Below are 16,761 nucleotides of genomic sequence, written 5' to 3'. Positions count from 1 at the left end.
AAAATGATATTGGTCGAAATTTTATAATAACTATCTATTGTCGATAACCAGCCATAGATTACTACGGGTGCACTCACATACAAAGTCTTAGAATTGGAACTTGGAGCGGAATTTTATGGAATCTGAATTTTGGAATCGTGGAAAGAAGTGGGGGAACCAGAATTGACGCGACCGGAGACAGAATGGGAGTTGGGATAAGAACGGGCATAGTGGGAACTGGAATCGGTTCAACCGGGATGGAAGCCAGTAGAATCGGAAGTGTAACCGTTGTAGCCGAGGTTTAGAAGTGGGGGAAGAGGAATTGGACATCACTTTATTAAGAATATATGTATCTAAAGGTGTTTTAGGAATGACGAGGGGCGACAGAAGGTGCTAGAGGGCCAGTCATAGTGTGGCAAAGTGGTGTGAAATGACGTGGTGTGTCACAGAGGGTTGGCTTACAAAAACATGAACAAATGCATGCATGATTTTTAACGAGAAAATATCAGGAAAGTGTCCTGGGAATGATGAAGAGTGCCAGAGGGCCAGTCATAGTGTGGCACGGTGGTGTGAATTTACATGATTTATCACGTTGAGGTGGGATCGCAAAGAACATGATCCAATGAATTTAATGTATGATTTTTAACAAGTTAATATATATGGAAAAAACTTAGGAATGATGAGAGGGTGCCAAAGGGCCAGTAATAGCGTGACACGGTGGTGTGAATGACATAGTGTATCACGAAGGGTTGAATTGCAAAAACAAGAACCAATGGATTTAACGCATGATTCTTAACAAGACAGTATGTGAAAAATATCTTATAAATGATGCGGAGGGTGCTAGAAGGTGCCAGAGGCCCAGTCATTGTGTGGCATGAATTGAGATGGTGTATCACTTTGAGGTTGGCTTGCGAAAACACGAACCATTTGATTAAAATCATATATTTATTATGAAAATATCTAAAAACAATGCCTTTGGAATGATGAAGGACACCAGAGGGTGCCGTGGGCCATCCATAGTGTGACACGTTGACATGAATTGCTTTGACTAGAAAGTTCTACAGCTTAAAGTTAAGGTAGGAGGTGTTAAATGAATTTTCAGCAGTTTGGAGACTGAAATCTAACATCTAGTCAAAGAAAGACCTCTAACAAATAACTTAATATGGCTTAAAACTATTTTTAATAAGAACCCTCCCCCTCTGGAATTGCTTGCTAGGGTTGGCTAGCACATATTGTCATGGTGGCGTAAATATGCATAGCCTTGGCTCAAAGAAACATAGCAATTCCATTAAAACCTCTCAGAAATAACTATCAACATGGTCTAAATCCATCTATAATAAAATCCTCCCCACTGGAATTGGCTGCTAGGGGCCGGGTCAGCCACATATTACCAAGGTGGCATGAATATGCATAATCTCGGCTCGAAGAAACATGGCATTTTCATTAAGACCTCTCACAAATAACTTTTAATATCAATTACATTTACCCCTAATAACAAGTCTCTTCTCTGGAATTGGTTGTTAGGGGCTGGAATAGCTAGATATTGCCACCGTGGTGTGAAATATACATAGTCTTGGCTCAAAGAGACGTGGCATTTTCATTAAAACCTCTCAAAAATAACCGAACGCAAAAAATGTCTCTTTTTCTTTCGGGTGTGTCTAATAGAGCAATAAAACCCATCCATTTTCATTAAGACCTCTCAGAATTGTCTCTTTATATGGCTTAAATTTACCTCTAATAACTATCCTGCACCCTTCTCCCTGGAATCGATTGCTATGCCCCCTACCCCCTTCCTTTCTGTAATTCATGGTTCTTTTTGCCTATATTTTTTCCTTTTTGAGCTTTTTTCACGTTTTGTTTTTCCATTTGTTGAGTTTTTATTGTTTTTTTTTGTGTTTTAACAATACTTGTAAATTTGTTGTTATTAAAATAACAGTTGTATATGTACTATAATGTACAATAAAAGTCTTGATTCTTTAGATTTCTTGTTCCAGGACAAAATTTCAATACGTAATCACTTACGCAGTGAAATATCTAAAGCCAATGCTATGTAACATCTCACTGATTCAATAGCTAGCTTAACCTGCCTAGGTCACTTCAGAAAATTAATAACGCTGTAACAGTCAGGTGCATCTAATAGAGCAAAAATCAATAGCATTGTGATGCTTGTGCGCTCTCACGTGGAAAGGGTTGGAAAAACACGAACCATTTAATCGTTCTACAAAGCAGGCAGGGAATTCCCCCGTGTGTACAATAGGTTATCACGTAGACAGTATTCCTCGAATAATAGTATTAGAAAGGCTTTCTAGCCTTTCTAATATTGTTATGAATATTATAGAAGATCCACCTGTTTAGTGCTTCATTCCATTGAGGGGAAATGCCTTTCGAATCCAAATGTGGACAAAAAATCTTCAAATTATAAAGGTTCCCTGAAAAAACACATCGAAAGAAAAAATATCTTAAGGCATTATGTGGCCCACGTGTGCATTGTCACTACGTAACACCTCGCGTCTGCACCCTCCTCAATTAAAAGCGGGGATCCCCAAAAGGCCCTTAAAGAAACAAGTCACGTTAGAATGCATCATATTTAACATAAGTAAACATTCCCCTATTACATAACAAACACTGAAATCTTGAAACGTCTTGAAAAACGTCTTGTCGGTGAAACTAGTCCCTAGGGGCCCCGGATGGAATTGGATGCTAGGGTTCCCCTTAGAATTCCTTGCTAGGAACCCCGCTGGAAATGGTTGCTAAGCCTCACCCGTTGGAAATGACTACTAGGGCCCCCCATTGGAATAGGATACTAGGCGCCTAGTTGAATTGACTGCTAACGACCCCCCCCATTGGAATTGGATGCAAGGGGCCCAGATGGAATTGACTGCTAGGGCCCCCCCGTCGGAATCGGATACTAGGGGACCAGTTGGAATTGGATGCAAGTGCCCCAGTGGTCAGGTTAGGGGCCCGGAGAAATTGGGTGCTAGAGCTCCGATGAAATTGGATGCTAGGGCCCCCGTTGGTTAGGTTAGGGGCCCGGTGAAATTAGATGCTAGGGCGCTCCCGCTGGATTTGACTGTTAGGGCGCTCCCGTTGGATTTGACTGCTAGGGCCCTCCGTCGCAATTGGTTGATAGGGCCCCCATTGGAGTTGACTGCTTGGGCTCCCCGTTAGAATTGGATGCTACCCCCCCCCCCTGTGGAATTGACTGCTAGGGTACTCTAATGGAAAAGGTTTCTAGGTTAGGTTTGGACCCCCGCTGAAAAAGGTTACTAGGGATCCAGTGGAAAAGGTTGTTAAGGGGCCCGACGTCTCGAAGGTCCCCCAATAGCGAACTCTGAAGGTTTTTTCCTGGACCACTAGTGGTTAAGTGATTAGCCAATGCTTCGTTTAGAAAATCCTCCCTATTACGTAATTAACACCTAGTCTTGAAGAAAACATTCCCTATGGCGTAACATACAGGTGTACTATGCCATTACAGCTGCGCTATAGTATTGCGCAAGACTCGGTTGCGCGTAACAACGTCTTGAGGGACTAGTAGCTCCATTTGTACACCCTCTAAGGCTGCGTTTAAGACATGGAGGGGATACTATTAATATTCTCTAGTAAATCTTCTGGTTAATGTTTACTTAAACCTGATAGATATGCTCTTCTAAAAAGTAAAACTCAAAAGCTGCATGATTTATATTCTTATATTAACATTCAAAGTAAAATCATACAGACAAAGTCCCTCCCCACTGGCCAAAACTAAAACTTGATATTCCGCGCTCACACAATTAAGACAGTCACGGGGAAAACTTTTACAGTTTCAACAGTATCTAAACTTGATTGCTGGGGGCGGATACAAGGCATAGAAAGGTCAAACAGAGATTCACTTATATCTTCTATTTCCTGGTATAATTGTATTAACCCAATTGTGTTAGTTCTCTTGTCGCAGATTCGTGAAAATTCGACTAGTAACTGAGGTTTTCGCTATTACATATTCTTCAATCCCGAACTTTTTCTTATTGTTACCGATGCATACAGGTTCGTGCCCAGGGTGTTGTAAAAAGGGAACTTTTCAATGGGAGAAATGGGTCAGAACACAAAAAACACGTTTTTGCCGGGGTGAAATCTTCCAATTGTCCTACGACTGGTCCTTTGAGCCAATCATAAGGGTAGAATATCTTTTTTCCTCGCCCCCTTATATGTGCGCAAGCGTGCTTACAATGAAATGAGTTGCCCTTTACTAGAGAAGTAGCAGCAAAATTACGATGATAATGGCATTGAATATTTTTCGACGTTAGATTAAATTTAAGTAGAGTTAATGAAAAAATGCTTCAAAAGAGGTAATGAAAGACAGCTCCATTCTTAGCTGCATAGATTAAACACTTTAGAGGGACACTGGAAGATTTTTACAAAGGGCAGGGCCCAATAACTAACCAAACACCAACTTAAAATGGTGGCTTAAAAACATGGCGTTTTTTTTTTCTAACACCAACAACACAATTAAATTAAACTACTCCATATTTTTTTTCTAATATTTGTCGTGGATCTCCTAATTGTTCCCATGATTTTCCTTAGCCCTCTGGCTCATTATGCAGAGGCACATTTGCTTTACAAGAGGTACGTGAGTCCTCTTCTGGAAGAAAATACATATATCTAGTTTTCGGAGTACCAAAATTTTATGAACAGTGTGAAATATAACATATTTATGTTATTGAATTAAATTTAGTAATATTAAAGGTTTTCGCAGTTCAATTCAAGCGACTTGAATGCGTAAGAAAAACTTCTGATTTCAAAATTTCAAAATTCAATATTCCTTAAAATAACAGAAATGAACTAAATTTGTTGTTGCGTTAATATGTAGTTGTTTTAAACTATACCCACATTAAGGTTTAAAACTGAATATTTACATAATTTTATATACTATACATACCAACATGAAATCATACCCAAAATAAGGTTTTCCCCTATCTCTACTACGACTACAGCTGCAAACATTTCATCGCAAGAGTGAGTTGCCTACAGCCAATGCCCGTGCGCACACTTCTCATTCACTCCTCTCTATTCAGATATTCGCTCTTCACTCCCTCTCATGGATTTACTACTCCCTTCAAGTATTTTCTTATAGCCTCTTTCTATCTTTTTAGAGGAAGTCCTTGGGCCTCAGGTGGATTGCGAAAAAGCGATTTTGGACCTAGTTATCTTAACTTTTTTTTTTATTACAGTCCTAGAATGCATAATTGCACGAAAACTTACATAGAGCATATTATAAGGCCCTATTTCTAGGATAAAGAAAATTGTTCCAACAAATAACTTTCATTATTAACCTGCTGTAAAATTGCGAGAATATGACATAGGCTCTTTAGTTTTGGGTACGATGTTATAGAAATCCCGTATTTATCTCTTAAAATGAACTTAAGGCTTTGTTTCGCTATACATTCTTTTAAACTGGCATTTATTGGCTCTGGTCTAGCCAAAATACGGTCGTGATGTTTCGTTTTCCAAGTCATATAGCTCTGCTAAAGCCAACATGTCCATTTTTATTAAATAAATAGTAAATAGAAAATATTAGAATCGAAAAAACCGTCGCTATCAATCATTTTAGCATTAAGAAGAAATGACGGATATATCGCTTGGACTTCAAATCACAGGCCCTGGAACTCCTCAAGTTTCGAGCCAGATCACTGCCAAAAAATGTATCTCGGGCCAGACAAACTTCGAAAAAATTGACCATGGGTTAATTATTTGATTCAATATGACTTCCGAATGTTTAGATGCTTTCGGAGTATTTAAGAAACATTATACAAAAGCATCTTTGGAAGCGTAGATGCACATTGGTATGGTATAGCTTTTATAAAGAGGAATATCATGATAATTTTTCTGAGGCGATTGGAGAGGAAAGGAGAAAAGAGTTATTGCAGGCCACAATTTTTTACTTTTCTGGAGGGGATGGTTCCTTGGAACAATCCCAGTTGGATTCTTTCAAATGTTGGAGAGGCTTACTCGGCTCAGATTCACGGAGACAGTTATTCAGGATCCAACAAGAGTAAACAGGCAGTATTTTTTTTTTTACACCCATGAACTGTCATCCCCAAATTGATCCCCTCCTCCCAACCACCCCAAAATAGTCCCTATGCCCACGACGTAAGTTACAAAATGGCAATCTACTGACTTAAAAGTCTAAAACCTACTACGTCATTGGCGCTATACTGAAAACTATATGTGTCTTGATTAGTCTTGGCAGGTACAAATAAAATCAAACTGAATGTTTGATATATAATTCTATTAATTACTGAAAAATCATCAGTTCAAGATTCTGACTATAATTTTGTTTTCATTTTTAATGCTGTAATAACTGAAAAAGAAAATATCTGTAATAAAATTCGCTTTCAGTGAAACACTAATGACGCAATAGGTTTTAGACTTTTGCAGTTAGGGAAGGGGGGAGTATCTAAATTCTTGTTTTTAGTAAAGCCATATTTGTCTTGAACAGTCTTGGAAATAACTAATAAAATTAAACTGAATACTTTATATCAGTTGGTGTATTATCATCAGTTCAAAATTTAATTTTACTGTAATTTTTATGTTAATTTTCAATGTTGTAACACATACAAAAGAAAGTATTTGCAATATAATTTGTGTTCAGCAAAGCGCCAATGACGCATTAGGTTTTAGACTTTTACAGTGAGAGAAGGAGACAAAACCCAAACTCTTGCTTGTAGTGGTTTTTATTCGTTTCAAGCTTGATTTGCATATAAAATTTAAGTTTCACTCGTTTTGAGATTTATTTATTCATTTATTGAATATAAATGAATAATAATTTTTTTTTTCCTTCTATGATAGTTTATTTAATTTCTGTTCGTTTTGGGTTTCATTTATTCTTTAATTGTAATTTCTGGTCGTTTTGAGTTTGAGGTATTGTAGATTTCTATTTCTTCTGATCTCAAGTAATATGACCTTTACTTTTCTTTAAAAAACTTCTTTTTCGAAAAGTTTTTATAATTAATATTTCTGTTCGTTTTTATTGCCGAAGTTTGAAGTTTTCCAAATTCCCTATTTAAAAATTATTTTTGTTCCAAAATAAATTAACAGTTTTGGCAAGACCTAATAAAATAAAATTAAATATTTGATATATAATGGTATTAATTGCTGAAAGCTCACCAGCTCAAGATTTTTTCCCTCAGGGCTGGATTTAAAGCTTTGACACTTCGTTGAGTGAGGGACAGGGGTCAGCTCCCATGCTTTTTGGAATAAAATATCGTTAATAAGTTTTTTTGGGGAGGATGAGGGCCAGGCCCAGGAGGGAGGACAGGGGTCACCTAGTTTTTTCGGGGGAGGGAGGGTTATCGGGCCATAATAAGTTTTGGAACAAAATATTGTTAATAATTTTTTTCGGGGGAGGGGGGTTCAGGCCATGGGGGCCAGGATTGATTGCCCAAATTTTTGGAATAAAATATCTTTAACGGTTTGTTTTTGTATTTTGGAGGCGGGGGTCAGGCCACGCAGAGAAGGCCAGGGGTCAGCTCCCTTCAGTTTTGGAATAAAATATCGTTCACAAATTTTTGAATGGAGTGGGGGTTGGGCTTATCTGATCTTTGAAATATTTTCAAAAGCTTCGAAAAAGAACCTTATATGCCCCCAGGGCATAGCATACAACATTTACCCCGGGTTCTGGGGGGTTGTGTTGAATCTGGAGTTTTCGTTATCTGACTTATTTTAACAAAATAGCTTTATCTGATCTTTGGAGTTATTTTAACAAGATAGCAATCTCAAAAATTCAATCAGATGGATTTGGGATAAAGAGGCCAGAAGGGGGCTAGTTACCCTCTGGTCCCTTTTGACTCTTAAAGAGGGAACTAAAACTTTCAATTTCCAATAGAATGAGCTCCCTCCAAATTTTATACGATCATTCCTTCCATAAAAACATTATATGCCCCCAGGGCATAATTTAAAACACTAGCCCCCGGGTTCTGGGGGGTTGTGTAAATCCCGGAATTTTTATTATATGATCTATTGTCTATTAAGAACAAAATTACTATATAAAAACTCGATCGGACTCATTTGGTGAAAAGACGGTGGGTGGGTGGGGGGCTAGTTGCCATCAGACTTCTTTTGACTCTCAGAAAGGGAACTAAAACATTCAATTTCTAGTCATTTGAGTTTCCTCCAAAGCTTACCTCTTCCATAAAAACCTTATCTGCCCCCGGGCATAAGTTACAACCTTTCCTCCAGGCTCTGAAGGGGGGCATGTTGACCTCAGATTTTTGCTATCTGATCGTTGGAATATTTCAAACAAAATGGATATCTCAAAATTTTAACTGAATCCATTTGGGGAAAAAAGGGTGAGTGTGAGGGGGGGGGGCAGTTGCCCTCCGTTCTCTTTTCGCAAATGAACTACCTCTGAGTATATACGACCATCGCATACATAAAAACCTTGTATGCCCCCGGTACATAGCTTACAACACTTGCCCTCAGGATTTAGGGGGTTGTGTCAACTCCGAAGTTTTTGCTATTTTATCTTTAAGCTATTTTGAATAAAATTACTATCACAAAGCCTTATGGTTTTAGGGTTGGTGGGGGAGGCTAGTTGCAATTGGGTCACTTTTGACTCTTAAAATGGGAAATAGAACTTTCAACTTCTAATTATTTGAGTCCCCTTCGAAGTTAATATGACCACTTCTTCCATACAAACCTTATGTTGGCCCCCAAGTTTTGTCATCTATTTGTTTGACTATTTCAAACAAAATGGCTATCTCAAAATTTTGATCATATGTATTTGGGGAAAATAGGTTGCTTTTATTTGGGGGGGGGGGGGGTATATGCCCGCCAATCACTTTTCGTGACTTTTAAAAAGGGAACTAGAATTTTCAATTTCTAATCAAATGAGTCACCTCTGATCCAACCACCCTTACATAAAACCTTATCTACCCCCAGGGCGTAACTTAAAACACTTACCCTCGGGCTCAGGGGGATTGTATTGACCCCTGATTTTTTGTTATTTGAGCTTAAAACTATTTTGAACAAAAAGGCTATCTAAAAATTTTGATCGGATGCATTTGGTAGAAAGGGACCTTGGAGTGGGGAGGGGTAATTGCCAATCAATCACTTTTGACTCTACTAGAAATTGCAAGTCCCAATCGAATGAGCCCCCTCCTAATTTTATACGACCATCCCTCCCATAAAAGCCTCACATGCCCTCGGGGCTAAAATTACAACACTTGCGCCCACGTTCTGGGAGGGGGGGCTGTGTTATCCTTGAAGTTTTGTTACATGATCTTTGAACTATTTTAAACAAAATGATTATATAAAAAATTCGATCGGACACATTTGGAGATAAGAGGATTAGGGGGGGGAGGGGGCTAGTTGCCAGCGGATTACTTTGACACTTAAAAAGGGAATTAGAACTTTCAATTTCTAATTATTTGAGTCCCCTCCGAGGTTAATACGGAGGATTCTTCCATAAAAACCATTTAGGCCCGCGGAGCATACATTTCACCCTTCCCCAGACTCGGGGGGGGTGATGACCCCAAAGTTTTGTGATTTTTGAATTATTTCAAACAAACAGGCAATCTGAAAATCTTGATCATATTCATTTTGGAAATGAGGGTGTGTATTTGGGGGCGGGAAGGGTAGTTGCCCTCCGGTCACTGTTGACCCTTAAAAAGGGCACTATAACTTACGATTTCCAATCGAATGGGCCCCCTCTGAAGTTTATATGACCACCCCTTCCATATGAAGTGCCTCTGGGGAAAAATAAGCCCTATAGCCTTTACCATAGGCAACGTTATAGCGCTGCCTCTGATGATAAAAAGTCACAAGAATTTAAAGGAAGCAGGAACCTCATGGGAGGGAGTGATGAGACAAATCTCTTACCAAAGAAGATTGGATGAGGATCGTTAACAGCTGTGTTTGCCAGAGGCGGCGTAGGGCTGCGATTAAAAGTCAGTAGTAGTAATGGTAATAATAAAAATAGCTGTAGTACTAATAATATCTTTGCAGGCAAAATTTTACCCAGATTCCATTATAGAACCTCCTCCATATCTCTTTAGATAGTACAACACTGGGGAACAGGGTTTTACTTTATCGATTTCTTGGCTTCTTGTTCACTTATTTTAAATATGTCATTGGTTTGTTTTTGTTTGTTCATAAGCTCTTACACCTCGTCTATCGACTGCTAATTTACCTTCTTTAATAGAAACCTTTAGTAACACAGGAATCCTTGTGTTTTCCTTTTTTGAATTAAAAAAATAAAATTAAATTAATCAACTTGCATTCCTTTTTCCATAATCTTTTGGGGCAGTAGTTAATTCGAGAAGTAGGTCACATGTGTTATTATTTTTCAAGGAAACGTGTTGGATAAGAATAAGGAGCTATAAATACAAGGCTTTTAGTACGTTAAAGTTTAAAGGGGCAGCAGCTTATTAAGCTGTTGAGCCGTTTTACTTTACTTATTACATCCTCTTTCTTTTCAAAAAAAAAGCTTATTAGAAATAAATTCAAGATTATCGTTTTTGTACTGATACATTAATTTTTATTTAATTTCTCAATTTGTGCTTCAATTTATTCTTTCATAGTTTTTTTTCTTTCTGACTTGTTTTTTTCTAAGCCAGTTCATTTTATTTGTTTAATGAAAACCACACACACACACACACACACACACACACACACATGGCCGTACACAAATTGATGTTTTAATAAAATAATTAAGCGAAAATAAAACTAAAAGTGAGATTCAGCGAATATTCGCTTAAAAAATTTACCAATTTTATAGAATTTTAGCATTTGACAAATTTCCCAATGCATCTAAATATGTGTAAAAAGAGGTCACAGTTCCAGCATTTTGTGAACAAAATTTAACAAATTCTAAGGTATGTTTCTGATGCTAAAAAAATTCTGGTTATATTTTCAAAATTTTCAAGTTGCCCTTTAGCGCAATTAGACGTTGATGAGTAGGGGTGCAGAATCATGAAATTCTAGGTGGAGTGGGGGCACAGCCTATTTTTTTCCAAATACAGGGGAGAAGGACATTGTTACTTTTTTGATCTTTACAAAAAATATCAAAAAAAGGTGTTTTCTAAAATATAGGAGGGGAATTCCGAGAAAATATTTTTTAATTCAAGAAAAATAAAAGACGGGTTTGAACTTACCCCCAATAGGTGGTTTCTTAGTTGGTGACATGACCCCTGGAGAGAGAGAACCAGCAATCATACCCATCGAACTTGATTTGACCACTATAGGATTGAATTTCTTCTGTGAAGGTTTGATATTACTTTCTTCATCTGCTTGGTATCCAAACTCTTCGCTTAATACAACGCTTCTTCGGAAGTTTTTCTTATTTTGTTCCAGCATGTCTAAAAAACTCTTTCTGGATTGTTTTACTATCCCTTCTTCAGCATCACTTCCACCGGAATCAGAAAGACGTAAAAAGTCTTTCTGAAAGCTTTCTTTTAAATTGCTTTTCCGCTGCTCCACGTGTGAACGAATTTCGGCTGCTTTTTGACGCACCGAAACGTTATTAAGAGTTCCAGAAATATCACTTGCGGAAGCCGCTTTTTGCAAACTATTTTTTTCTAGAACTTTCAAAAAGTTTTTAGGATTTGCTGAATTTTCTTCATTTTCACTGCCTGAATCTAATTTTTTGGCGAAATCTTTTTCAAATTCTCGACTAGAGCTCCTAGCCATACTGAATTGCTTATGAACTTCTTCAGCTTTCTTTCTGACAGAAACATTTTCAAAATCAGCTTTTAAATCACTTCCAGAAGAAGTTTTTTTCAAAGAGTTTCTCTCTAATGCTTTCAAAAAATTCCCCGGTTTAACTAAATTTTCTTCCAAAATTTCTGCATTTTCAGTCCGAATTTCTTTAAAAGTATGGCTGCGTTTAATTTTAGATTCAGGCTTCTTCGGCAAAACAGGTGGCAAAGGGGGTAAAGTGAGCCTCCTCTGCGATGGCTTAACAAGGTTTTCTTCAACAACTTCTGCATTAGAGTCATTATCAGTGTCTGATGCAGACTGAGGTCGCTCTTTTCGCTTTATAATAGGCTTTTCACCGGCAAGTCTTAACGACAAACTCCGCGTAATATCACTGGCTACACCCCTTTTTACGTTGCTCCCAAGCTTTCCTACCTTTGCATCAGAGCTACCTTTAGGGGGCTTTTTATTTAGAAAGCTCAAGTCAATTTTTCCTATTTTTCGTGGTTCATCCTGCTTATTATCACTCATTGTCATATTTCTTGAGTTTTTTTCGGCACCTCTATTTATAAACTTATCCTCATCAGCAGACTCACTATCGAATGGAACAATTTCTGAAGTATTTGGACTTCGATAGTTCAGTGGCTTAGTCTCAGACGATTTATCAGTGTCAACTAATAAATTTGTTTCCTTCAAAACAACATTTTCCACACTATTGTCAAACTTATTTGACGATTGAGATGAATTGATACTTTCTAAAGCAGCAGAATCCCTCCAAGTATTATTAGCCACTGTACTAGCCTCAATTTCTTTATCAGAGCCACTTGTCAACTTATTTTTATTGAATATATCTTCTTCGTCACTTCCCTCAAAACAATAACACTTATTTGACACCAGAGGTGCCTCGCTAGTTTCTAGAACTTTCAAGGCACTACTACAATTGACAGCAAATAAATTATTCCCAGTTTGATTTTTCTCCAAATCTAAAGGCACAGAGGAAAGATTACGTTGATTACTTGCAGCCTCGTCGGCAAGTGCCTGTTTCTCATCCAGTGTTCCAAGTTCGACTCTAGGTTTATTAATAAACTCCAATGACGCAGCGGACGGTGATCGAACTGGAGTGACCATATCAGATCCGGAAATGTTCGGAGAACTTGGGCTTAAATCAATTTTCGTAGGCGAAGTACTTTTATATGTCATTAAGCTATCACTTGTTGTGCTTTTATCATTTCTCATGGGAAAATATCTATCTGTTTCTTTATTTGCTAAAGAGCCGCTAATAGTAATGTTTTGGATAAGTATTTCATTAGGGCTATTGCTAAAAATGCTACAAGGAATAATTCTGGTATCCTGAACTGGTTTCAGAGAGGAAATAGAAGATTCATTACGCGTAAAAGGGTCGCACGTGGTATTGCTGGCATTATCTTTTTCAACATCTGGGAAAATACCTGTTTCTTCATAAACATTCCCGAATCTAATCGGCGGTAATGGGGCATCATTAACAGCATCAATTTTGCGTGCACTTTCCAAAATATTACTTTGCATGCTTGGAGATGACCTGGTAGATATTCCAGTGTCTATTTTTTCTGTGGTATTTCTTTTGTCTTCCAAGTTCCCAGGGGACATCAAATTTGCAGATGGTGTAACTTTTGAGTCATGAGTAGGTTCAGTGGATAGTATAAATGTTGGGTTAGGTAATTTCGGTTTAAAAATATCATCATCGCTATCACTGTCGAATAAGCCATTTAGACTATCTTCAACTTTGAGCTGAGATAACACAGTCTTATCCACTTGCCCAATTGATACGGTTTCTGGCTGTTTTAACTTACTGAAGATGTTTGCTTGACTGCCTTGCTGGGATCGACTAGGTATTTGTGGATCGTTTTCAGTTTCGCCGGACAGACAATTAATTTCTCCTTTTGAATAACCTGATTTTATAGCAGGCAAATGATTATTTTTGATGATTTCTTGATTCAGGGTTCGACTTTGGCTTAAATTATCACCGTCATTTTTTACTCCTTCCACAGTTTTCTTCTCGAACTGATCGTCACCAGGTTTTTCTTGATCCGATCTTTTCATTTCACTATTCCTATAATCACTGTTCCTTTCTGTTGGTGAGTTAGGAAAGGAACGAAACAGTTCATCATCGCTAGAACTTTCAAAAATACGATGTTGAATTCCTATAGTGGGTACTTCATTGCTATTCAAACTATCATATCCTGATTTAGTTAATACTACTTGGCCTTTAGACTCAGAAAACAGAGAATCTTCATCAGAAGAGTTATTTTCTGCTGCAAGGACGTTAGGGAGTCTTGCATCGACTTTTTCAATTGGTATGACGGCTTTCTTATTAGGTAAAAACAGATCTTCATCACTCGATATTTCCAACAGCTCTTTCTTAAGTGTCTTGTTAGAGCCTTTTCTATTTGGATGCTGAGTGCCAATAGATCCATCAGGTTTAAATTCCCTTTTGTCTATGACAGATGAATCAGAGGCAACCATTTCTTCACCTATACCCGACATCATTTTAGATTCAGGATGTACTACATCTTCATGGCTCACTCTGTCGTCAGAAAATTTTGCATCACCCCTACTTTTAGTTACTTGATCTTCACAGGTACCATTGCTTAAGACATCCCTATGGAGTTGATTTGAATCCCTAGCTTTATTCGTATTAGCAGTTTTTGTTGTAGGTAAACCTTTATCTATAGGTTCTCTTACCAAACTGTTTTTAGAGGTTCCATTAGAATCCTGACGTTGAACAAGTCTATCACAACTAGCATTACTTTTGCTTTTAGGAGGTATATTGGAAGCAAAGGTCTGATCATCCGTTGACGTTCCAAATAAGGTACTAGACTCAGAAGCACCTGAATATTCGATAATAGAAGATTTCCCCCCTGTTGGAGTAACAATGTGCGATCTTGTATCACGATCAACTGGAGATTTATAGCCGATAACATCGTTATTTGGAATATCGCTTGGACTAGGTATTAGAATATCTTTATTTATTTCTGTCTGTGCAATTTTAGGTGAAAACAAGTCTTCATCGCTTGAAACCGGTGCCACGCTCTCTTTAAAGACCTGATTAAGACTTTGTCCAGTCCCACCGGATTTATTATCACTTTTCGAAGGTGCTATTGAGCCAGCAGGTTCATGATCTTTTGTTATGCCCCTACCACTGTTAGTCAAAATTTCTCCAGTAGGAGATTGAAAATTTGATGAGCCATGTGGTGCAACATTGCTAGTTCGTTCATGAATTAAATTATCAGGAGCCATATCCTTACCGTCTTGCAAAACTGGATTCTTCGAAATGCTCGGCTGATAAACATTATCGCCAGTCATACTGCTATTTGATATATCAACTTTTTTCTTCTCAGCATGAGAATATCTCTTGCTCCTTTGTTTATTAGCTTGAGATATTAAGCCAAAAAGCTCTTCGTCACTATTGCTATCGAACAAAGAAGAAGATTTTGTGACTGAAGACGTTTTTACAATAGGAGCTGTAGGAATCGATCGTGCTTCTTTTTCGGATGCTACCTTGGCTGGAATGTTGGCTTCAACTGATGTCACTTTAGTTTTTGGATACCACTTAGGATTTTGGCCGATGTCACTTTGACTAGATTTTGGCTTAGGAATAAATAACTCATCTGAGTCGGAATCACTAGAAGAAATTTTCGGTAATCTGATATTAGTAGAAACTGTTTTATTAATAGAGGTGACTGTGTCGTCAATAGCTGGTATTTTATTTTGACTCAAGGTGCTCTTTGACTTATCAGGTCTGGGAGAAAAAAGTTCATCATTACTATCAGAGTCAGTAAATAGTGATGCGTTTTTATTAATACTTTTAGAAGAAACTTGTCCACCAAAATTTAATGATTTAGCAGGTTCGGTTTTATTAGACTGTGAAGGCAGCAAGAGACTGGACACAGAAGTCAATGAGGGTTGTACAGGCAAAACTTTCTTACCGACTACTGTGTATGAAGACTTCGATTGTGTTCCTTGGTTCAACCCCATGTCATCGGATTTGATGCCTGTGTTTAAAAGCCTTTTATCAGACTTGGGACCAGGCTGAGGGGAAAATAATTCATCACTATCCGAGTCATCAAATAGTGAAATCTTTTTATCAGACGTTTTAGATTTAAAAGTGGATAGGCTGTCCTTCAGACGGGATGGCTCAATATTGGCTAGATTTTGGTTTCCTTGCGAGCTTACACCTGGTGATGGTAGCTTTTTCGAATCAAGCATGTTTGCTTTGGTGACTATTTTGTCAGCACTATTAGGCAAAAACAGGTCTTCATCATCAGAATCGTCAAAAAGAGACTTAAATTTTTCTTGAACTCGGGCATCAACTGAGCTTGTGACACTCTTGGATTCAGATGTAACACTGGATGGAGCAGAATCTCGGCTTAGGTCAGTTGGCACTACTTTAATAGGCTTTGAAGTAGAAATAGCATTATTCTCTTCCCCAGGATCAACCAATCCATGTCTCCTAAAAAAAACATAACTATGTGGACGAGTCAATACAAATATGATGTTTCTCAGCCTCCTTAATCTAGATCAAGATTAGGGAAACAAATATGAACTCAGATAAAATCCTAAAAAATAGCTGCACATACAGCTGATTAGTTGGATCGAGGCGTGTTATTTCGCTCACTCCTTGCCCTAAAATGTAATATATATATATATATTTTCAAGTGACAAAAAGTCAAACTCCTGTTGAATGATTTTTGTTCTAAAAGCTTTTACTTTGATTTTATAGCCCCCCCTCCAGATTATGAGGCTTAAAGCTACTATTGAAAACGCAGTCTTTTCCAAGAAACAGCTGGTCGTTTGCTCTTATGCGTTTTTAAAACGTTAGAAGATAACGCTACGTCTATCCAGCCCTTAGTAATCTTTAATATTTTAATTGAGCATAAATAAGACAGCAATATATTTGGAAATAAATGGGGAAATGGTTACAGAAACTCCTCAAAAAGGAAACTCTCCCCAAAGAACTCCTTGTTGAAATTAAATCTACGCAAAAATAGAGAAGGATATGTCCTTTCTGATACAGTGTAAAAACTTTGGTGAGCATAGTTGATCAGATACAAATATCACCCTAAGTCAACGGATATA

General features: G+C 37.8%; 1 protein-coding gene and 1 long non-coding RNA gene across 2 annotated transcripts in view; one reads left to right on the top strand and one right to left on the bottom strand.

Moving 5' to 3' along the window:
• The window catches only part of LOC136030348 (uncharacterized), a 361,960-nt gene that overhangs the window by 108,226 nt on the left and 236,973 nt on the right, over nucleotides 1-16,761 (top strand). The gene's annotated exons all lie outside the window — the stretch shown is intronic.
• Nucleotides 1-16,761, bottom strand: part of LOC136030344 (uncharacterized) — a 99,445-nt gene that overhangs the window by 20,986 nt on the left and 61,698 nt on the right. Inside the window, exon 8 of the mRNA XM_065709263.1 lies at nucleotides 11,106-16,135. Coding sequence (XP_065565335.1) covers nucleotides 11,106-16,135 — 5,030 coding nt within the window. The remainder of the gene's footprint in view (nucleotides 1-11,105; nucleotides 16,136-16,761) is intronic.

Source organism: Artemia franciscana, chromosome 8 (assembly GCF_032884065.1).
Source record: "Artemia franciscana chromosome 8, ASM3288406v1, whole genome shotgun sequence".
Taxonomy (NCBI): Eukaryota; Metazoa; Arthropoda; class Branchiopoda; order Anostraca; family Artemiidae; genus Artemia; species Artemia franciscana.
Note: the sequence above shows the minus strand (reverse complement) of the source record. Positions and strands in the feature narration are given on the sequence as shown.